The 23,749-nt window shown below is 45.2% G+C and overlaps 2 protein-coding genes and 1 long non-coding RNA gene across 5 annotated transcripts in view; 2 read left to right on the top strand and 1 right to left on the bottom strand.

The window, feature by feature from the left end:
• The window catches only part of LOC128399731 (uncharacterized), a 212,623-nt gene that overhangs the window by 60,347 nt on the left and 128,527 nt on the right, over positions 1–23,749 (top strand). The window lies entirely within an intron of this gene.
• TYW5 (tRNA-yW synthesizing protein 5) lies at positions 339–14,943 on the bottom strand. Of its 3 annotated transcripts, none has more exons than XM_053361383.1 (8): positions 14,468–14,943; positions 13,725–13,879; positions 9,063–9,132; positions 6,306–6,350; positions 4,624–4,761; positions 4,319–4,406; positions 2,286–2,402; positions 339–796 (listed from the first exon to the last, which is right to left on the bottom strand). In XM_053361383.1, exons 1-8 carry the CDS (start codon positions 14,546–14,548, stop codon positions 540–542), a joined length of 951 nt encoding a protein of 316 aa, XP_053217358.1. In that variant the 5' UTR covers positions 14,549–14,943; the 3' UTR covers positions 339–539. The 3 variants fall into 3 exon arrangements, with proteins under 3 accessions (XP_053217358.1, XP_053217368.1, XP_053217374.1); XM_053361393.1 differs by lacking the exon at positions 14,468–14,943 and adding an exon at positions 14,269–14,410; XM_053361399.1 differs by lacking the exon at positions 14,468–14,943 and having other exon boundaries at positions 13,744–13,771.
• Positions 15,275–23,321, top strand: MAIP1 (matrix AAA peptidase interacting protein 1). The gene is made up of 5 exons (XM_053361424.1): positions 15,275–15,681; positions 19,659–19,730; positions 20,771–20,897; positions 22,141–22,291; positions 23,083–23,321. The coding sequence occupies exons 1-5, from the start codon at positions 15,286–15,288 to the stop codon at positions 23,159–23,161; spliced, it is 825 nt and encodes a 274-aa protein (XP_053217399.1). The 5' UTR covers positions 15,275–15,285; the 3' UTR covers positions 23,162–23,321.

Here is a 23,749-nt window from a genome sequence, read left to right as displayed (position 1 = left end):
GGATGGCTGTGCAAAGCCTCTGCAGGGCAGCAGGGTGCCTTCACCCCGCTGCCCTGCGGAGGCTACAAAGGCTGTCCCCGAAGCCCCAAGCCTTTGGAGTACAGCGGGAACTCCACAAGCTTGGGGGGCAGCGGCAAGGCTGTGTAGGCTTTGCTTGTATAAACTTTGTATTTCAGTTCGGGGGGGGGGGATACTTTACCGTTTTTTATTCTTCTTTATATATTTAAAATCGCCTGGTCCAGAGAGCCCTGTGTGCAAATAGTTGCTTGAAGCTACCACAAACTTACAGAGCAGTTTTTAGAAGAAATGTTAGAGAAAAGAAGCACCACCCACATCTCTTTGTATTGTATAATCTAAACTATTTAAAACTTGTTTTAAATAAATTCTTTTGGTGACAAATTATGTGTCTATTCATTAATGGACCAGTACTCCAGCTTTACTTTTATATAAACTTGGGGCAAAGTTCCAACAAACACACACATTAAGTGGCGAGTGGTGCAATGTCTGTAGGCCAGCTCATGAGATGTCTGTAAAAAAAACTACTCATAGTTAGTACTGTAGGTTTTTTCTTGAATCCGTAAAACCATTCTCCGGCCGTAAAAGTCTCTGTATTCCTCTGGTAGCTCTTCTAGGGTTTTCAGTGCCCTGTCTAAAATCTGTACTGCTCTTGAGGCTGCCGCAAGATCTTTGTTTCCATAGGTGTCTGTCTTATCATAGCAATTAGAAGGAAGGTGTTTCCAGAAAACATTGACTCCCACGCCAAACTCCTCAGAAGTCACATTATGGAACCACAAAGCTATAAGCAGAGAGAGAAAAACTTTGAATGAAAATGCCTTGAATACAGTAACTAGAATCTGTAAGATATTGCTGTGAACAGTTAAAGATGCTCTGATGTGTTTTTCTTATATAAAAAATACCAATTTTTATGGCTAGCAAACAGTAATTGTACTTTAATGTTTCAGATTGGCAGAGACTGCTATAATTTCAGTATTCAGCATTCAGTATTTTTCTGTAAATATTAATTTCTGTAAGTTAGGTGGAGCTTATGATTTTCTACAGCTGAGAACACAGTACAGTATGACTATATTCTCAGTCACCCAGTCCTAAGATCCTGTGTGACTAATGCAATACCTAGGAGCAGGACTATGTAATGCCCTCACCAAGCTGCACACCTACCATGCAATCTGGACCTGCCAAGTGCTTGACACCTACCCCTGTTTCCACAGCACAAGCCTGGCAGCAAAAATAGGAGGTATATTTATTTGCTAGTGATCTGCTTTGCCATGGGCAGGCAGCTAGGTTTGATTTAGTGGCTCATAATTTGCAGGGGCCTGATTTAAGCATAAATTGAAATAAAGACTCCCAACGACACATTTTGAAGAAGACAGTATTTTAACCTCAAACCAGCAAAGATCAGTTCATAGAAATGAGTCCTTATCTTAATAGTATTCAGACATAGCCTTTTGTAAGTCTTCAGGGACTTACTTTTTACTGTTTAAAGGAAGAAAGCTTGAAAAACCTGTATAGCAGAGGACTCAGGTTGCTAAAATGCAGCACCATGGTTAACTGAAAAAAAATGGCAGTAAGTGTTAAGGGGGGAAATGTGATTTTCTGCTTTATACACCAATCCTCATTTCCAGAAATGATATCTAATTCAGTCAACACTGCATTCACGTTTTCTAAGAAAACTGAAGTGCTAAGTTTGCAACAGTCCACTCTGCCATTTTCCCAGGTAGGCTAGATTAATCGCACTTATTACAAAACAAAGACTTGTGAATGCAACTATTTCCTCACCTGAACATTAATGCTGTCTTAAACTGCATGTCATGTATTCTGATGCAAGTACATTGATTAGATTTTAGTCCGCTTGTGTGCTATTTAAATACTTAAACCCTCTTGAGGAGAGCAGATAGCTACAACTGCCTAGTGTCCTCAGCGTCTGCAATGCTGTCAGTACTCTGAAATGCTATTATTATGCTAACATAATTATGCCAGGTCAGTTTTGAAACAAGCTATATTGAAAATGTATCCACATGCAAAGCATACCCAATACATAATTTTTGTAGGTGTGATGCAGCATTCATTTGGGTGCAGTTTTTAAAAGATGCATCCTCTTGGAAAAATCCACAGCGACACACACACGGCTGCACCATGAGATTTAAGCTGATTAATCATACCACCGTAAGTTTTTTGGATTGTTACATACACTGTACACCTTAAGCCCCTTAAACAGCAATCCAAGAAGTAATGGAGGAAAACAAAACGAGATTTCTGTGTCCGCTTACCTGGAATAAACAAGACATCTCCTGCATTTAGCTGGCATTCATAACGTCTGGCCTTGACAAAGAGAGGGTATTTTTTCAAATCTGGCTCGTCCACATCTAGCACCTCTGACTTGGTACCTAATGAAGATGTGAACAAACAATGGACATGACTGTTTTGCTATTCGATTACTCTCAGGGATGCAAACATACTATGCAGGTATCCCAATGTAGGAAAAGGCAGAGAGGAAAAACTGCATGTGTGTGTATACACTCCTGTGTGCTGTCAATAGTACCCTATTTCTATTACTCTAGCGGACATTTGCAGCTATCAAATATAAGTGAATCCAATTCAGCCACGGTGTACTTTTAAAGGAAACATTCATCAGAACGGCTGACATACTTACCCTCAATCCTAAAAATACTAGAACCTGTTTTCACTGAAAGTGAAGGGACAGGATACCCAAATCCTGTCTGTGAAATCACCCCAGGCCTCAAAACTGTCCAAAATTCCTTTTGTCTTCTAAAAATCCACAGCTAAAGCTTTCCTCTGCTTATTCTCACAAGATGATGTGCGTAGGCAAACCGTTACTTTTTATCAGTACAAGAAGGCTTCAAAAAGCTAATGAATAGGCTCTGTTCAAAGCAAGGCCTGAGAACTGAATCTTATCTCATTCCAGTTGCAACACATCTGAACATGCTGAACGCAAGGCTTCTGAAGGGTGCAAAGAGTCCAAAAGAGTCCCAAGACAGGGGAGCTTTCTGTTCATGCTCAGAGGAACTCATGGGCAGGACTCCTGAGGGAGGAGAAAAGAGGAGGGAACTGGAAGGGGATATATACTCTGTGCACATGACTGTGAACTCGGCATGCCTTTTGTGAGTTATCACACTTGCTCCTTCTACCAGTTCATGGATGGTAGAAATAAAGCTTTTTCTCTGAAACTATTCCTTGAGTGTCTGTTGACTCCCATTTCCCCTTTCCTGGGCACAATATTTTTCCCACCCGAGGGCAAAGCCTCATAAGGCTACAAAAGTAAACATAGCACAACAGGATTTTGCTACAAGCCTGTTATGTTCCTCCACTCAAGTGATTTCCGTAAAGATTGCTTGAATGTATGGATCATTCTGAACAGAATCTTCTACTCAGTCTCATCTAGAATGCAAACTGCCAATCGAAGTAACTGTCCAATGATCTCTACCAATTTGCACCTGGTTCATATGTTGCCTAATCAGCCTAGCTATCTCAGGGGGGGAAAGGACTGGATTTGTCTGGTTGGGGTTTGGGGGTGTTCCCCACTTTTTTTATAGCTTGGAAGTGACTAAGTGCTGACCCAGGAGATGTGGAGTTGTTTAGAAAGCAATGTGCTCACAATCCTAGACAATGCTGTTTTTTTAAAAAAAAAGGCATCCTGAAAATTACAGGGCAGTTCGCTTAACATCTGGTCTGTAAAAAAAGTGGAATAAAGCATTACTTAGTATGGAATAACCCTGAGATTAAAAGTCTCATGCTCTACCCGCTGGGCTATCCCAGGGGCCAATGACCATCAATTGTTATGGCTAAATGGAAACTCCAGGTTCAGAGGCAGTTTGACAACAAATAGCAGCTACCAGAGAGCAACAGCAAGGAAATGTTGCTGTTGTCATGCCCTGCTTCACGTGGGTTCGCCAGAGGCATCTGGTGGGTCGCCATGGGACAGGATAGGCCTTTGGTTTGATCCAGCAGGTCATGTGAGTAGTAAGCTGCCCACCACTGAAGAAAATGGGTTGTATCCAGCTAAGTCAGAGCAGACCCACTGAAATCAATGGACATGACTAATTGAAGCTCATTGACTTCAGTGGATCTGCTCTGGCCTAGCTAGATAAAACCCCAAGGGCAGAATACATTGTTAGGAAGGCAGACTTCCATTTATGCAACTGGATTTCTCCTTTCGCTTGTGTGCCCCCCAAATCTGCTCTGGAGGGTCTCCATTGGAGTAGTTTCTGGGGGGAAGGAGGAGGCAGGGAGGGGGAGTCCCACTGCACAAGTGAAAGTTTAGTTCCTGTAGCATGTACCATACCTGATAAATACAAATATGGTGCATCACGAGGACTGTACAGTACAACCTTCTTCTTTCCGGTCACCTGAATTAAGAAGTTATCCATTACCTAAAAATGTGAAAATGACAAGTATTACTTGGCATGCGACCAGAAAAGAATTTCAGTTATCACAATACAGTGGTACCTCGGGTTACATACGCTTCAGGTTACAGACTCCACTAGTGGTGCTTCAGGTTAAGAACCGTTTCAGTTACGCTGCCAATAAAGCGTAAGATGAGCTTGTCATCGTTCTTTGTTAAAAGATGCTTAGAGACATATTACCTACATCATAATGGGTCCAAAGTTGCATTCCTGCTGAGCTTATGCGGAAGACAGTGGAGAAAAACTGCTCTTTTTCAAAGTACTCCGGGATCTGAATATCATCTGCCAGCAGAGGAAACTGCTTTCTGAGATCTGCAATCTCCTGAAACAAAAACAAAGAATAAAGGGAGGGGTCATATTTAAGGTTTTCTATAAAGTGTCTGATCCAAGGGGAAAGGGTGGAAATTACTGGGACACTACATACAGGCCTGATCTCATTCCTCAGCAGGTGCTGAGAATAATTAAGGAGCAGATCAACCTGTATTTCTTCCCACATAAACATGTGGGGCCATTGGAAACTCGACTGAATATTTGACTTAGTAGATGAACTAGTAAAAAGGTTAAAGGGACCCCTGAACATTAGGTCCAGTCGTGACCGACTCTGGGGTTGCGGTGCTCATCTCGCTGTATTGGCCGAGGGAGCCAGCGTACAGCTTCTGGGTCATGTGACCAGCATGACTAAGCCGCTTCTGGCGAACCAGAGCAGCGCACGGAAACGCCGTTTACCTTCCCGCTGGAGCGGTACCTATTTATCTACTTGCACTTTGAGGTGCTTTCGAACTGCTAGGTTGGCAGGAGCAGGGACTGAGCAACGGGAGCTCACCCCGTCGCGGGGATTCGAACCGCTGACCTTCTGATCGGCAAGCCCTAGGCTCTGTGGTTTAACCCACAGCGCCACCCATGTCCCTAGATGAACTAGTACGAGCTGCCCAAAAAAAGGGCCTTTTTGTTTGCCAAGGATAAATTGGGTCCTTGAGCCACAATAACCAGGGTTGTTCGTGGTCTGCGTTTGGATAAATAAGGCACAATATGATGTGTACGAATGCGGTAATTGTGTGTACATTTTGCATCTTAAAAAAAAAGTCCCAAACACCGCATTCAATTCCAAACCCTGCAGAAACAGGGGTTTGTTTTTTGCAAGGGGGCAGGAGAGGTACAAGTAGATTAGGAACATCTGGCTAGAATAACATGGTTGAAGTTTGCGTAGGAAACATTCCACATTCTTCAGAACCAGTAGCGTCTTTTACAAACACTACTTGTACACTTTCAGATCCATCTCCAAAACCATATGAAGGGCTGGATTTAGGTTTGATGAGGCCCTAAGCTACTGAAGGTAATGGGGCCATTTATATGTCCAGCTGTCCTTTGTCAACAACAAATTGTCACAGTTTTTTTGTGTTGAATATATGCTTAATGGTAATTTATGAACCTAATAGGTGTCTAAAGCCATTTGCACATAACCAGTAGGAGCCTACACAACACACAACACTGTTGCTGTATGTAGGTTTTATTTTATTTCCTTTTTAACTTATATTTTGGAAATGTACATCCACGTTTTTTCCCCTTTAAATTTTTTGGGGGGCCGCAAGAGAGTGGGGCCTTAAGCTATAGCATGTTAAGCCTATACATAAATCCAGGAGTGTGAATCAGGGAGGACTGTGACAGGGAATGGTCCTCATGAATCTCATCCAGCATTTGGGGCCTACATGCCCTCTAAATGAGTGAAGAGGCTTCAGTCAATTCTCCCACCCACCCTCATCAGATCCAAACTCCCCTCTTTTCTTTTTTTAAGACAAGACATATTCCAGTGAAGTGTTTTATAGGAAAGCAAAGGAACACTCCTTAAGATGAGACACCATTACTCACCTTCCTCGGGTCTTCTCCCAGGGATCGCAAATAATATTTTTCATCCTTAAGAAAGACAGAAGTCATTTCAATGAACACACATCAACATTTTGCTGTGGGTCACAAAATTAAAAGACGCCTGCTTCTTGGGAGAAAAGCAATGGCAAACCTAGACAGCATCTTAAAAAGCAGAGACATCACCTTGCCAACAAAGGTCCGTATAGTTAAAGCTATGGTTTTCCGAGTAGTGACGTATGGAAGTGAGAGCTGGACCGTAAAGAAGGCTGATTGCCGAAGAATTGATGCTTTTGAATTGTGGTGCTGGTGGAGACTCTTGAGAGTCCCATGGACTGCAGGAAGATCAAACCTCTCCATTCTTAAGGAAATCAGCCCTGAGTGCTCACTGGAAGGACAGATCCTGAAGCTGAGGCTCCAATACTTTGGCCACCTCATGAGAAGAGAAGATTCCCTGGAATGGATGTTGGGAAAGATGGAGGGCACAAGGAGAAGGGGATGACAGAGGATGAGATGGTTGGATAGTGTTCTCAAAGCTACCAGCATGAGTTTGACTAAACTGAGGGAGGCAGTGGAAGACAGGAGTGCCTGGCGTGCTCTGGTCCATGGGGTCACAAAGAGTCGGACGACTAAACGACTAAACAACAACAACAAATGGCTTGATCGATCCAGTCTAATTTGCTAAGTTGATGGGTTTTTTTCCTGTTGTTTGCTGAAGAAATGGAACATTATTTAGAAATAATGCGAATCAATGTAAGCAAGGTCCTGATATCTTGGACAATTATTGACTCATTTATATTTAAAGCCCATCCAACAGTTGTTATTTAATTGGCATTCATTCTGATTTGTTTGCATCAAAGCAACTGTTCACCTCATACTTTGCGGTGCATTTTCCAGTCACTTTCCTTATTGCAAAAAATCTCATTTTTGAAAAAAGTGGGCTGTAGATGTGTAAAACAGAGTTGCAATTTGCCACTCACCTAATCATTAGCAGCTATCTGAATAAATTATTTCAATATTAAAGTCTCTCTCAACCGTTGGTTTTATGGTGATCTTTAGCCAAGAGGAACCACCATCTTATCTTTAATCAGCAAAACATGTATCATTTAGCTAATCAGCTTAAAGATCTTAGGTCAGGCTTCCTCAACCTCAGCCCTCCAGATGTTTTGAGACTACAATTCCCAGCATCCCTGACCACTGGTCCTGCTAGCTAGGGATCATGGGAGTTGTAGGCCAAAAACATCTGGTGGGCCGAGGTCAAGGAAGTCTGTTTTACGTCTTTGTCCTCTCAAAAACTGCCATGCCAAAGAGAGAATGAGCCCCATGCTTAATACAGTGGGAGTTATTAAAGGTAAAGAAAAAGGGACCCCTGACCATTAGGTCCAGTCGTGACCGACTCTGGGGTTGCAGCGCTCATCTTGCTTTACTGGCCAAGGGAGCCTGCATACAGCTTCCGGTTCATGTGACCAGCATGACTAAGCCGCTTCTGGCAAACCAGAGCAGCGCACGGAAACACCATTTACCTTCCCGCTGGAGCAGTACCTATTTATCTACTTGCACTTTTGATGTGCTTTCGAACTGCTAGGTTGGCAGGAGCTGGGACCGAGCAACGGGACTCACCCCGTCGCGGGGATTCGAACCGCCGACCTTCTGATCTGCAAGTCCTAGGCCTTGTGGTTTAACCCACAGAGCCACCTTCGTCCCTCTGAGAGTTATTATTACTATTTATTAAATTTGTATATCGCCCCATACCCACAGGTCTCGGGGCAGTTCACAGGATAAAATTACACAATAAAAACACAAAATACATAATCCAAACAAAAACAACCCAATATCCCACCAACACATTTTAAAAGGGCACTGGAGTTACTTCTGAATAAACACACATGCAGGACTGCGTTGCAAATCTAGGCTGAGATCCCAAAGCCACACAGCTAATTCTGTGGCCCAAGAGGACATTAGACTCATGCTTTTCAATCAGCAGCGCCCTCACGTCATGTGGCAAATACTAAAACATTTTGAAATAAAAGGAGAAATGTTTAAAGTAGCTACTCAGCTAAAGGGGTCAAAGTGCTTCAGAAACTGTATGTGAAACAGCTTCGAATCCAGCATAGAACAAGCGCTATTAAAAAGAGAGAGAATTAAAAAGAACTCTTCCGCATATTGTCATATAATCAGTCATAATGCAGTCAATTACGCTGCAAATATAAAGTGTAAGTCATCGGGGTGAATATCATAGAAATGTAGAGTTGGAAAGGACCCCAGAGTGATGGTGGTTGTGAATGCTGGATCCCACCCAGTGGCGTAGCGTGGGGGGTGCAGGGGGGGCCGGCCGCACCGGGCGCAACATCTGGGGGGTAGGGTTAGGGGGCGCAAATCCACGGGTTTGGGGGCGCAAATTACTTGCCTTGCCCCAGGTGCTGACAACCCACGCTACGCCACTGATCCCACCAGAGTCTATGTGCACTGGCTATAAATGCATCAAAGATTTGGCTGCAGTGAGACACTGCAATCCTGCACACACAAACACATACCTGGGAGTACTTACTTTTGAGTAGACAGTCCTAAGATTGTACTGACATAATGCAACCCTCCCCACAGTTACTTGAGAGTAAGAACCACCCACACCCAGTAGAATTTACAGCAAAGTACAGTTCTCATCTCATATTTTAAGGCATTTCGTGGGATAAATATTTTGAATTTCAACCTACACCTCCCCCCCAAAAGCCATATCTCAGTGTAATTACAATATCACAATCTTACCTCTGAAATAAAGTAATCTGTATGTTTGGCTTCAGCAGCTCTCCTTATGAATACATTGAAAGGTAACGTTCTGAAATAAAAATATATTTAAATTAAAACTCTCCAGGCGTTTCACATGGAATAGGACTTTTGCCAGATATGGGGCACCATTGCAATAACAACTCCAAATAGATTGCTTCGCTTTTTAAAACCCACAAGGCTAAACGGGGTGGGCAGGGGTGTGTGGAACCCACTGCAAATTGCTTAACTGCTTATATTTATACTGTTCGTTGATTTGTGTTTTTAGCTTTGCACAGCATCGGTGGTTTTTGTTATGTACTGAAGTTCTCACCCTGGGCCTGCAGGGGGATACTGTAGATAGTCATGCAAATAAGGGATCGAAAGTGACATTCAGTGATTGGATAGTTTTAGAAAATTGTTACAGTTACATTGTACTGGAGCTCTATATAAGCAGGCTGACTGAACCCTTCAGTTCAGTTCTGTCCTGGCCTGTGAATAAACAAGAGCTGTTTAAAGAATCGCTGTGTCGTCTGATATGTTCACCCACAACTTAACAGTTTTAATGTTTCATTTATGTTGTGTCATGTTAATACTGGCAAGGAAACATGTCAATGGACTTAACTCGTAACTGCATTCCTTTAGGATTGTGCTATTAGCCCCACTGTTTACAATGGAAATAATTACAAGTAGCCCCGACACACCAAATTTGTGGTTTTCAATTATGCTGGGGCATTATATTCAAAAACCAAGGCTCTCGTTTTCTTTTACACGGAGCAGCCTGAAGTTTAAGTAAGAGCACATAATGTCCCCCTTTGGTATTTGAATGGGTCACAAGGATAGGAGCTGTCTAAGACAGCTTAGGAATTTCACAGGCGAATGATAATGGACAATTGGATAAACTGGATCTTGGTTGGTTCACTGGGGAAGAAGGGGCGATTATTCAGAGCCACAGCGGAACAAAAATGGTCTGTGCATCAAGGGTCGTGAGGTGGGAATACAGCAATTAGGCTTTGAAAAGCAGTTCCAACAATTCAAGAAAGAACACTCCGGGTAGTAGAACGCTCCCAAACCCAATGCCAAAAAAGTTGTTTTTTCATTTTAACAAAACTGCATTTTTTCAGTTAATTGTGCTAGATCAAATCAATTTTAAACTTCCAGTAATGGAAACTTATCAGAAACCCGTTAAAATACATACTGTAATTGTCATATAATCAGACATGCTACTGTCAATTACACTGCTTATATAAAGGGTATGAGCTGTTCTGGGGGTTCTCCTGAACCCATTCTCCTGAATTCTCCTGAATCCCATTGCGCTAATCACTGTCCCAACTTTTTTCAAAGAGGGCCAGATTTGATGAAGTGAAGGGCCGTGAGGGCTGACCAAAGGGCCAACCAAGCTTTTTTTTTAGGGTTGAAGTTTTGGGATTTGAAGGGGCAGGATTAAACCAACCGGTGGGCCAGATTAGGACTTTGGACATGCCTCCACTAGTGGGATTCCTTGTGCTGCTTTCTGCTAATGGAATTGGGTAGTTGAATCCCAGGGACGCGGGTGGCGCTGTGGGTTAAAGCCTCAGCGCCTAGGACTTGCCGATCGAAAGGTCGGCGGTTCGAATCCCCGCGGCGGGGTGCGCTCCCAACCTAGCAGTTCGAAAGCACCCCCGGGTGCAAGTAGATAAATAGGGACCGCTTACCAGCGGGAAGGTAAACGGCGTTCCGTGTGCTGCGCTGGCTCGCCAGATGCAGCTTGTCACGCTGGCCACGTGACCCGGAAGTGTCTGCGGACAGCGCTGGCCCCCGGCCTATAGAGTGAGATGAGCGCACAACCCTAGAGTCTGGCAAGACTGGCCCGTACGGGCAGGGGTACCTTTACCTTTACCTTTAGTTGAATCCCACCTGTTTCCTAAACATATTAGGTCTTTTGTATGTCACCTGCTTCCCTACAACTGGGGTAGTGAGCATGGTGCCTTCTAGATGTTGCTGAACTACAGTTGACCATTGGCCATGCTGGCTGAGGTTGATGAGAATCATAGTCCAAAATCATCTGGAGGGCAAGACTCTGGCTACCCCTGGCCCTTAGCCTATAAACCCCATTGCTTATTTTCCCCAAGCTCTCTAGGACCCACTGTACTGCTTCTTCACCACATACCCAGCTCACACTTTCTCTCTCCCTCCCTCTCTGTCACACACAGGAACATGGATTCTCAGCACAATCTGGAACCCCTTCCTTTCAACAATGCTAGTAGGATCACCCATTTTAGAACTCCAAGTCTTGATTCTTTATTGGCCTACTACCAACAAGACATGACACAGGTATATACAGTGGTACCTCGGGTTACATACGCTTCAGGTTACAGACTCCGCTAACCCAGAAATAGTGCTTCAGGTTAGGAACTTTGCTTCAGGATGAGAACAGAAATCGTGCTACGGCGGCAGCAGGAGGCCCCATTAGCTAAAGTGGTGCTTCAGGTTAAGAACAGTTTCAGGTTAAGTACGGACCTCTGGAACAAATTAAGTACTTAACCTGAGGTACCACTGTATAGCATTCAAAGTGTTGGTGCTGACCTTTAAAGCCCTAAACAGCCTCGGCCCAGTATACCTGAAGGAGCATCTCCACCCCTGTCATTCAGCCCGGACACTAAGGTCCAGCTCCAAGGGCCTTCTAGCGGTTCCCTCACTGCAAGAAGTGAAGTTATGGGGAAACAGGCAAGAGAGCCTTCTAACTCTGACAGGTGGATGGGACCACTAGTCAATTACCTGATGTCATAAAGATGGCAGGTGATTGACACCTGTCAAAGTTCAGTAGTTAATCAGCTGCTTGGCACTTAAATGGAATCGCCTGAAAAGAGAGCATTTCTGTCTGCTAAGAACATGGTTGGGATTCAGAAATGTTTTCCCCCAGCACCTTAAATCCAAACTGCATCCTCTGGAAAGAAAGAAAAATGCTCTGTTTTTCAACGGAGCGTATTCAAAGTGCTGGAGAAAGCTCTCTGAATCAAAGCCAGCTCTCCTTGTGCAGCCCATCACTGCACATCATTGCCGGTGCCTGCAGAGTCTGCACTGCACTTGAAGCCACTGTAGCCTTTCTAGGCCCTTTAACTATGGGTAGGAAAGCGTTGCACCCGGGGAGGGAAGAAAAGAGTCAAAACGACACCAAGGGGTTAAATACAGAGAAAGAGTGTTTATTCTGCCATGGGGGGGCGGGGCTGAGGCACCTGTGTGATGAATTCACAAAACAGGCCCCGCCGAAAACATTTTTACAAGCAGGTTTTATCCTTTTTTCAAACCCCTTTTTTCCTCTCCCCCTTCACAGGTTTGCATAGAAATGTTTCTCTCTTGTTCCCTGGCTCTGTTCCCGGAAGAAAGTTTGCAACAAGCTGGATGTGCTATTGACAAGGTCAGCTAGCCTGAGAAGCGAAAAGGCATTGTTCTTCAGCTACCTTTTTGCTACAAAGAAAGATGCTTAGCTAAAAACTTTTTTAGCCTTAGAGAAAATAATTTGAAAAGTGCAATTTGAAAAGTGCTTGAGGCTTTGAGGCCTGGTTGGGGGGGTCCCCTTCACCCCTACAAACAGCGGACAGTTCCTTCAAAGTTCCTTGCAAAGGGCTTTCTGGCCCAGCCACTACTTTACGTCCTCCACAGCTCATGTCATAGATGAAGCAAGGCCTAATTAGGCCTACAGTCCAGAAGTTCCACACTCCTGGTATATATATTTCCCAGTTCTGGTTTGAAAAAGCCACAAAACCCAATTGTGATGTCATGACAATAGGAAAACAACAGGGTGAGTGTACAGAAGAAAGCACAAGTCATCAGCGAAGTGGTCTGATCTGCACAATATTTGAATGTATCGCAAAGCCACATAGGGAACTGCTTTTGCATTGGTGTCCCATAAGATGTGAAGGCCTGAAAATTAAACTGAGGAGCATCCATATCTTGATATTGGTTTCATGGTTTTTGACCTAGCAATATATCGCAAATCATGGTGTGTGTTAGGGCTGGGCAATATATCATCCAAAACCGGTTTCAAGTCCATATGATACTGGTTTTATAATTTTTGACCCGGCAATATATTGCGAATCATGGTGTGTGTGTGTGATGCCAAAATCAAATGTGGGGGGGAAACATGAAGCCAGCCTCTACACAGCTCCAACCTTATTTCAAACATTGTGATACAGTGGTACCTCGGGTTAAGTACTTAATTCATTCTGGAGGTCTGTTCTTAACCTGAAACTGTTCTTAACCTGAAGCACCACTTTAGCTAATGGGACCTCCTGCTGCTGCCGCGCCGCTGGAGCACAATTTCTGTTCTTATCCTGAAGCAAAGTTCTTAACCTGAAGCACTATTTCTGGGTTAGCGGAGTCTGTAACCTGAAGCGTATGTAACCTGAGGTACCACTGTATATCAGTATGTCACAATGTTTAACTGGTAATATATCACGTTGAAAACCAGATATCACCCACCACAGAACATCAGGTCAACCGTTCTTGGAAAGGAAAATATCTCTTACAGCTTCAAAAGCAGCACAAGATAACAACTCATAATTCAGAATGTCATTTGCAAAGTGAAAGCACAGATCCCGTATAAAAAGTTTCAAGCAGAAGTACTGAGTCTCTAAAAGTCTGGAGCATTCCTCCAAAAGCAGAGAAAGTATTGAAACGGAATACCTATACAGAAAGTTCTTACTGAGGAAGTCCATCTGTGGCACCGCAGAAACATGAACCTTTACTTCTTTATTTCCTGATGCTTGACTGAGGTAATCCACGGTCCACTTGGTCATGCAAGGGCCCAAATCAATACCTTTCAGCACTACTGGCTTTCTCTAAAAATTAAAAAAAAAATATTATTGTAGAATATTTTTGCAATTCTACTACCTTCTACCAACAACCATTCTCACAGTACGGACAGTTATGACATCTAAGAATATACTGACATAATGTTACTAATCAATGTAAATACATTCATGCTTTCAAACTTTACATCTTTGTTGAGTTTCAACTTAAAAATCCTACAAGTCAATATGAGCATCATGTTGATGTTGTGATGTTCTGGTAAAATACAGAGCATGGTGGATGGTTTTTTTTCTTTTCATCTAGTGCTGAAGTGACTTGAAAGCAATCCATTACAACCTATTGCAGCCTAACTGGAGGACCCTACTGGAATTTGTCACCCAGACACACATGAATTTGTAAATCTGTTTAGCTTGGCTACCCAGAGCTTAAATGCATGACCTTTCAAACACATGCATTTGGAGAGGACATCATGTGGTGTTGCTGTTTTACAGAAGGCGAAGAAGTATCATGGCAATAAGTCCGACGGTTTTGTTTTTGTTTTTTTAAGAGTTCTACAAAAATATAAACGCTGGTAACCAGAGAACCAGGGAAGTTAAGGTGCGATTTTTTTTCCCTACCAGAGGGTAGATGTCCTGCAGAAAGCGCTCCCGGGTGACCCCGGGGTACTGAGCCAGGGGGATGACTCGCTGCCCCTCCATGCCGGGACCAGATCCTCTCTCCCTGTCGTTTCCGCGATCGGGTTGCTTCCTCCAGGGAAACCAGGTTTTCCAGGCCGAGAAGACCGCGCGGTTGTTTTCTCCTTTCGCAAGGGGAAGGTGGGATAAAGCAGACTCCTGCCTGGAAACCCCTTGCGAGGCGCTTCCAGCCCAGCGCCTATTAGACGATCCTGGGCTGGGTCAGCTCAGTCCGTAGGGCAGGGTTCCCCACACGTGGGTCTCCAGCTGATTTTGGACTACAACTCCCATCATCCCTAGCTAGGAGGACCCAGTGGCCAGGGATGATAGGAATTGTAGTCCGGAAAAAACAGCTGGAGACCCAAGTTTGGGAAACCCTGCGGCAGAGCATGATCGAGCGCTATGTTAGGCTAAAACAGTATTTCCTAAGCTTCGGTCTCCTGCGGCTTTTTTGGGGGGGGGGGACTACAACTCCCATCATGCCTAGCGAGCAGCTGATTTTGGACTACAACTCCCATCATCCCTAGCGAGCAAGACCGGTGCTCGGGGATTGTAGTCCGAAAACAGCAGGAGACCCAAGTTTGGGCCAAAAGAAACCTGCTTTGCGAGGGTTTTGGGGTGAGATGGTCCCTTCCGATGCTTCTATGGCTCGGCCCTAAGGCGCTGGAGGGGAGGCGGCCGGAACCTTCCTCCCGGCGGAACCTTCCGCCCGGCACTCTCTCGCTCCGCCCGGACGCCTTTCGCGACCGGACTCCCGCGGGATGACGGGAGGGCTGAGGCGGGGAGCGATGGCGCTGCCCGTGGGCGCCTCCCGCAGCCGCTGCCCGTGGGCCCTGCGGGTCCCCGCGGCCCACCCGCGCCGGTACTTCCTGCTCCCGGCGGCGGACCAGGCCAAGCCCGGCCGGGCCGGGTTCCCGCGGCCTCCCTCTCCCCGCCGGGCTGCCCTTGCGGCGCCGCCGCCGCCCCGCTTGCCCGTCGCCCCCTCGCGTCCCTGCAGCGGCGGCCCCGAGCCCGGCGGGCGGCGGAAGGCCGGCGTGGTGGTGGTCGGGGTGCCCAACCCGCTCATGTGGCTCCGCACCCGCCTCTACTTCTTCCTCGTCCGCGCCTACTTCGACCAGGAGTTCAGCGTCCACGAGTTCACGGAAGGGGCCAAGCAGGTGAGGAGGGGCTTTGGGCAGGAGGCGAGGGAAGGAGGGCCGCCTCAGGGGGTCAGGATCCACGGGGCAGCAGAGCCCCATGTCACGTCTTTCTCCCCATCGGCCCTTGCCAGGGCCGGATTTACGTATAAGCTAAAGAAGCTATAGCTTAGGGGCCCCCTCTTTTTAGTACAGTGGTACCTCGGGTTACATACGCTTCAGGTTACAGACTCCGCTAACCCAGAAATAGTGCTTCAGGTTAAGAACTTTGCTTCAGGATGAGAACAGAAACGTGCTCCGGCAGCGCGGCAGCAGCAGGAGGCCCCATTAGCTAAAGTGGTGCTTCAGGTTAAGAACAGTTTCAGGTTAAGAACGGACCTCCAGAATGAATTAAGTACTTAACCCGAGGTACCACTGTAAGGGTAAAGGGACCCCTGACCATCAGGTCCAGTTGTGACTGACTCTGGGGTTGAGGCGCTCATCTCGCTTTATTGGCCGAGGGAGCCGGTATACAGCTTCCGGGTCATGTGGCCAGCATGACTAAGCCGCTTCTGGCGAAACCAGAGCAGCGCACAGAAACGCCGTTTACCTTCCCACCAGAGCGGTACCTATTTATCTACTTGCACTTTGACATGCTTTCGAACTGCTAGGTTGGCAGGAGCAGGGACCGAGCAATGGGAGCTCACCCCGTCTCAGGGATTCGAACCGCCAGTCTTCTGATCTGCAAGTCCTAGGCTCTGTGGTTTAACCCACAGCGCCACCCGCGCTACCCACATCCCACTCTCTTGGGGGGCCACAAAATAATTAAAGGGGAAAAAAACTGGATGTACATTTCCAAAATATAAGATAAAAAATAAAACCTACATACAGCAACAGTGTTGTGTGTTGCATAGGCTCCTATTTGTTGTGTTCAAATGGTTTTAGATACCTGTTAAGTCCATGAATTACCATATAGCATATATTCAACACAATAAACAGAGACTGTTTGTTGTTGACAAAGGAAAGCTGGATATATAAAGGGCCCCATTACCTTCAGTAGCTTGGGGCCTCATCAAACCTAAATCTGGCCCTGCTTGTCCCTGATGCAGATCTTCCCTCGCCCCTTCTTTTTTGGCAGGAAGGGGGCATCATTTTGGGATCCGCCTCAGGCTCCAAAATGTCTTGGGTCAACCCTGGGTTATGGCGACCTTGTCTTTCTTCTTCTTTGGCAATCACTTGTAGCCAGGTAAGGTTGTCTTCCATGAACACAGTGTGTGTGACTGCGGAGGCCAATTCTGGATCCGCACGTCCTTCCACAGTGGGGACATAGGTTTCTGGATAAGAGTTGATCACGGTGAGGGACTGCCAAACCTGCCTTCCTCTTACCACATATCTCCCTTTCGCCCTGAGGTCAAGCATCTTCAAAGTACATGACACCTTTGGTAGAGGCTATTCTACAATTGGAGCACTCGCAGGCCAGTGTTTCCCAGTTGTCAGTGTTTATGCTACATTTATACCATTCATGGTTCAGTAGGGACCCTGGTGGTTCTGTGGTCTAAACCACTGAGTCTCTTGGGCTTGCCGATTGGAAGGTCAGCAGTTCGAATCCGCATGACAGGATGAGCTCCTGTTGCTTTGTCCCAGCTTCTGCCAACCTCGCATTTCGAAAGCACGCCAGTGCAAGTAGATAAATAGGTACCACTGCTGCGGGAAGGTAAGCGGCATTTCCGTGCGCTCTGGTTTCCGTCACGGTGTCCCGTTGTGCCAGAAGCAGTTTAGTCATGCTGGCCACGTGATCTGGAAAGAAGTCTGCAGGCAAACGATGGCTCCTTTGACCTGAAAAGCAACATGAGCACTGCAGCCCCATAGTCAACTTTGACTGGACTTAACCATCCATGGGTCCTTTATCTTTACCTTTTTTTACATACGGTACAGTGTCCTCGTATCATGCCATTGGTCCTCCTTGACAAAGCAAAGCATAAAAGTATAAAACTGTAGGGTTGGAAGCGACCACGAGGGTCATCTAGTCCAACCGCCTAAAATGCAGGAATCTTTTGCCTGCTGCGGGGCTTGAACCCACAACCTTGTGATTAAGTGTCTCATGCTCTTATTGATTGAGCTAAGGCAGAAATTCGACGGGTGAAGCTGCCCAAGCTCTGACTTCTTGAAGAAAAAGGTAACCTTGCAAATGAGCCCACAGGGGTTACTGGCCTGTCCTCTCTCAAAACCAGCAACTACTGAAGTAGCTTGTTTTTCTATGCTGTCTGCAGAGGAAAGGTAGCCTATCCCCCTCCCCCGCCTAGCATGAAAATCCAAGTGGCAAGCATTTTAGCAAGCTAGTGTTGTTATTTATTTTTATATTTATAGTTACTATTTATATTTATTATTTATTTATTTCATATCCTGCTCAGTTGTACAAAAGCAAGAACGAAGTGGTTTACCAAAATGATAAAACAATAAAATCAAGAAACAATTACAACCATACATTAAAACATTACAAAAGTTAAAACATTAAAAAGAGATTACAATTACCTAGTAAGACCCTACCTGCCCGCAAACTGTCTCGCCAGAGTGGTGCATGCTCTAGTTATCTCACGCTTGGACTACTGCAACGCGCTCTACGTGGGGCTACCTTTGAAGGTGACCCGGAAACTGCAATTAATCCAGAATGCGGCAGCTAGACTGGTGACTGGGAGTGGCCGCCGGGACCACATAACACCGGTTCTGAGAGATCTGCATTGGCTCCCAGTACGTTTCCGAGCACGATTCAAAGTGTTGGTGCTGACCTTTAAAGCCCTAAACGGCCTCGGTCCTGTATACCTGAAGGAGCGTCTCCACCCCCATCGTTCAGCCAGGACACTGAGATCCAGCGCCGAGGGCCTTCTGGCGGTTCCCTCATTGCGAGAAGTGAGGCTACAGAGAACCAGACAGAGGGCCTTCTCGGTAGTGGTGCCCGCCCTGTGGAACGCCCTCCCATCAGATGTCAAAGAGATAAATAATTACTTGACATTCAGAAGACATCTTAAGGCAGCCCTGTTCAGGGAAGTTTTAATATGTAATGCTGTACTGTTTTTAACACTGATTGGGAGCCGCCCAGAGTGGCTGGGGAAACTCAGCCAGATGGGCGGGGTATAAATAATAAATTATTATTATTATTATTATTATTATTATTATTAAGAAGTGAAATTATCTTATATCAAATGAAGTGGTGGAGGAAGGGTGCAACAGTCCATCCCACTTTCGCCAGCCTTCTTGGTTTCGCTGCTGGTTGTGGTTCCACTTTCTCTTCAGTTACTGTGGAAGCCAAGGGAATAATGAGAAAACTATGCTACTTTCAACTAGCAGCCCACTCATTCCTGGTTACATGTGGCAAGTTGTTAATTGTAAGTCTCTTACAAGTGAAATCCATGGAGGGTACCAGTGATAACTAAATGGCCCCTCTGGGCACATGGACTGTATCCCTTTGCGTATTAGATGCCAAGGAAAAACAGTGATGGGTGTTGAATTAGATGAATCCTTGGTCTGATCCAACAGGATCCTACCTCTATTTCCCTGCCTCCCTACCACAACTACTCCAAAAGTCTAGTGATGAAGACTGCAGTGACTCTTCCATTCCTTAGTTTTCAGGATATTATTAAAGGTACAGCAGTCCAGCTGAGAAAGAAAGGTGACATCCCTAACTCTGATTTCCTAGTTGCTTGAAATTCTTCTCTATTGATCCTTTTTCTACTGCACTACCTCTTGGTTGGGTAGGAGAGCCCTTCCTCCTTTTCTCTGGCACTGTCCATCATTCGAGTCCGTTTTCAAGTTGCACAAACAGGACACCATTAAGCAGTCTAGGCAACTGAGCATAAAATAACTACCACTCCCTGTTTGCCGTTGCTTTGTTTGGGACTATAGCTGAACAACAAGAGCACATCGATTTGTGAGACATAATATGTACTTAATACACAGAGAGAATACCGTGAATTTACTTCGGAGTAAAAAATTGATATTTGTTTGTGTGTCCTGTCTTCTAGGCTTTTGCTCTTGTTTCAAGGCTAATTTCTCAGTGTAAATATGATCTACTGGAGGAGCTTGTATCAAAAGAGGTAAATGTTTATTTCCGTTGCTATGGTAAAAATGATATATCCATTGTTCCTTAAGCTGACGTAGTAGACCAAGGCTAGAATATATTATTTGGGTCGTATTTACTATCTACTTAAGCATCTACTTAAGTACAGTGGTACCTCGCAAGACGAATGCCTCGCAAGACGGAAAACTCGCAAGACGAAAGGGTTTTTGGTTTTTTGAGTTGCTTCGCAAGACGATTTTCCCTATGGGCTTGCTTTGCAAGACGGAAACGTCTTGCGAGTTTGTTTCCTTTTTCTTAAAACCATTAATACAGTTGCGACTTGACTTCGAGGAGCAACTCATAGCACACGGTGTGGTAGCCTTTTTTGAGGTTTTTGAAGACTTTGGTGATTTTTGAAGCTTTTCCAAAACTTTTCCGACACCGTGCTTGGCAAGACGAAAAAACCGCAAGACGAAAAAACTCACGGAACGAATTAATTTCGTCTTGTGAGGCACCACTGTAGATACTTAAGTATCTACTTAAGCAAGGATAGCAACTGACACCTCAAAAAAATGGGTTTAGCACCTGAGCTTCTGGGAACAGAAAGCAGGCTGTATCCTCCCTCCTCCGTGCCCTGCAGTTTATAACCTACTCACTGCCACTTCATACTCTCTTCATTCTTTCTTCAGTTCCCCCCACCCACCCACCCAATTTAACTCCCTCAGTTCTACTGCCATCTCTTAAAGAGGCATATGAGCCAAGTCACAGGTCCATAGCTCTTTCAGTAGGAAGGCTCATTCCTGGAAGATGTAGTACTGCTAGGAAGACCATCTGTGAACACATGCAGAGTACTTCTCCCCTCATCAGTGAGCAATCTCCACCACCAGCCACTAATGTGAGGAAAGGCTCCCAAGTTAGAGACTGTAACCTTTATGTAGGGACTAAGTTGTGAGACCTGATTTTCTCAGTTAAGCACCTTGTGAAAAGGAGCATGCCTGGTGCCCAAACTCAGCTCCCTGTAGAGCACATCCTTGGAGATCCTGCCGTCTATGTTAACAATCATCCCTTCTCAATCAGATGCTGCAGGTGCTGAAGGAGAAGCTTTCTTCACTCTCCGAAAGCCACAGAAGTGCCCTGGCTGCCGACGTGGATGAAATAATGTACACAACAGCAGGAGATGTTGGCATTTACTATGACGACAGTGGTATGCAACCGCTTCAGAATGCTTTACTTTAAATCCGTTGGCCGCTTTTGGAAAACACTTATCATCCATTCTGTGTGATACTGTTCAAAGTACTGTATTTTTTGCTCTATAAGACTCACTTTTTCCCTCCTAAAAAGTAAGGGGAAATGTGTGTGCGTCTTATGGAGCGATTGCAGGCTGCGCAGCTATCCCAGAAGCCAGAACAGCAAGAGGGATTGCTGCTTTCGCTGCACAGCGATCCCTCTTGCTGTTCTGGCTTCTGAGATTCAGAATATTTTTGTTCTTGTTTTCCTCCTGGGCAACCTGTCAAATTTGTAGTGGCAGGGATGGGGAGATGAGCATCTGGGCTGCTGCCTAGGAAAGGGTCCCCAACCTTGGGTTTGAGTGCGAACTAGGGCTGGGGGAACCCAGGTTCAAATTTCTGCTCAGTTGGGAAGCTCACAGGGGTGCAACATAATTGTTTGCACTCATTGGAGGATGGGCAAAACATGCGTGTAATGAATGAACAGCAGTAATTCCAGTGTTTGGTCCAATTCAGATTTGATCAATGAGCTCCCATGCTTAGAACTTTAAGCATACATAAGATTCTGTCGTGACTCTCTTTGCATGGCAGCACTTGGAGATAAAGAGGTTATCCAGATGGTAAGAGCAGGTTCCATGTTGTGGGGGGTGAGAAGGAAGAAGAGGGCCAAAGGGGAAGATATAGGAGAATCAGTAGCCCTGTCAGGGAGGCAATGAGATGCCTGAGAGGGTAAAGGTAAAGGACCGCTGACCATTAGGTCCAGTCGTGACCGACTCTGGGGTTGCGGCGCTCATCTCACTTTATTGACCGAGGGAGCCGGCGTACAGCTTCCGGGTCATGTGGCCAGCATGACTAAGCCGCTTCTGGCGAACCAAAGCAGCACACGGAAACGCCGTTTACCTTCCCACCGGAGCGGTACCTATTTATCTACTTGCACTTTGACGTGCTTCTGAACTGCTAGGTTGGCAGAAGCAGTGTTGGGGTGAGTAACGGGAGCTCACCCTGTCGCGGGGATTCAAACCGCCGACCTTCTGATCAGCAAGCCCTAGGCTCAGGGGTTTAACCGACAGTGCCACCCACTAGCCTTTCAAATTAGGCTGTATGTGTGTGTTTGTTCTTAAATGGAGCATCTGTCTGCTCCATCCTTTTTGTACCAATCCACGTGTCTGAGGCTGTAGAATAGTATTTCCTCTTCTAATACCCCTTTTATCTTGAAAACAGGAAGAAAGTTTGTTAGCATCCTGATGCGTTTCTGGTATCTGACGAGTGCTGACCTGCCTGATGAGACCCCAGATGGAACCAAAATATTCCAGGTCGTGTTTGGAGATGAAACTTCACAGGAAACGAAGCGTCTTTTAACAGCAAATTATGAGTAAGCACATCCTTGGTTTTCTACTTGGTGGCGGCATTGTGCTTCGTGTATAAAGAAACTCCCATCAAATCAGTGCATTTTAGTTCAGGGTTTACTTTCCTGAAAAAAAAACCCATGCCATTGTGAGAAAGCCACTTAGTTGACTATTTTCTCTCCTGAAATGTGAGCAACAGTAAGGTGGGTGTGGGGGATGAAGAAGATAATCAAATTTATGCACTTATAATTGTGAATAATACATAAATGTGAATAAATGGCAAATAAAAGTCGAGACCAGGAATAGGTACATTAAACTTCTCCTGCAAAAGAGAGAATGTTTTAATGGGTCTCCTAAAGTATTGATACAGAAACATTAAGATTTGATTGATTTATTGTCCCAACATTTAGTGTACCATTGGGAAGTATCCAGCTAAATAAAAAATTGTGAGAGTGGAAGAACCATTGGACTTTCTCTGCACCCCACACAATCCCAAAATCTGCTTCAGAGGGTTGGGGGGGACGACCCAAAACAGACTATCAGGAGCACAGGGGGAGAAGAGTAGGGAAATGTTTCCTTTTGCAAGGAGATAACCTTGTGCTGGTGGAATATTTGCCTTATTTCTAGTTTGAATACAACCCACTGGGATTAAGCAGCCAAGTTTGAGCCTATTATTACATTGCCAAACGATACTTTATCCATCAGTTCAGTATTGGATTTGCTACAATACTAAAAGATTTATAAAGGATTTGGGAACGTTTTACTGCTTGGCTTGTGTTACAGTCTCTTATTTCTGTTCTCTCCCCCCCCCCCCAAGATTTCGAAGAGAATTTACACAAGGTGTGAAACCAGCCTGGACAATTACACGGATTGAGCATCCAAAGCTATTAGAATGAATTGACTGGACACTTTCATAGACAGTTATTAATATTCTGGCATATCAGAAGACATCTCAAGATTTGTGTGCCACAATCTTTTGTGGACTGCTTTTGTACTTCTCGATTACCGGAACACAGTCTCGCTCCAAAGCATAAAAATAAAATCTTTTTCAGCAGACCTGGAAACTTCACAGATGTGTTCTTTGCCCGCCGTTGAAAGCGTCATTCGAAGTCACTTTCAATATGAAGCATGCTAAGTGGTTATGCTGAGAAATATTGGTGTAAATTTGAAAGAAAGTGATGCATCATCTGGCAGTTCATAACTGAATGTCTGTTCCCCCCACCCCCGCCCTCAATGATCTGTCCAAATGGTTTTTTCTTCGGGGGGGGTGCACAATAAGGAAAGGAGAGAAGTGAGTTCCAAACTTCCTGTTTTATGTGTCACCGAAAGTAGAAGTTATATAATGGATACATTATGAAAAAATCTTTCTTTTTCAGGAACATTAGAACTAATTTACAGCCTATCTCAGTGGTGTCCAAACTTTGTTCAAAGAGGGCCAGATTTGATGAAGTAAAGGACCGTGAGGGCCAACAAAAGTTGTTGAG

The sequence above is a fragment of the Podarcis raffonei genome, chromosome 1 (assembly GCF_027172205.1).
Source record: "Podarcis raffonei isolate rPodRaf1 chromosome 1, rPodRaf1.pri, whole genome shotgun sequence".
NCBI lineage: Eukaryota > Metazoa > Chordata > Lepidosauria > Squamata > Lacertidae > Podarcis > Podarcis raffonei.
The sequence above is the reverse complement of the archived record's forward strand: the minus strand, read 5'-3'. Positions and strand labels throughout refer to the sequence as shown.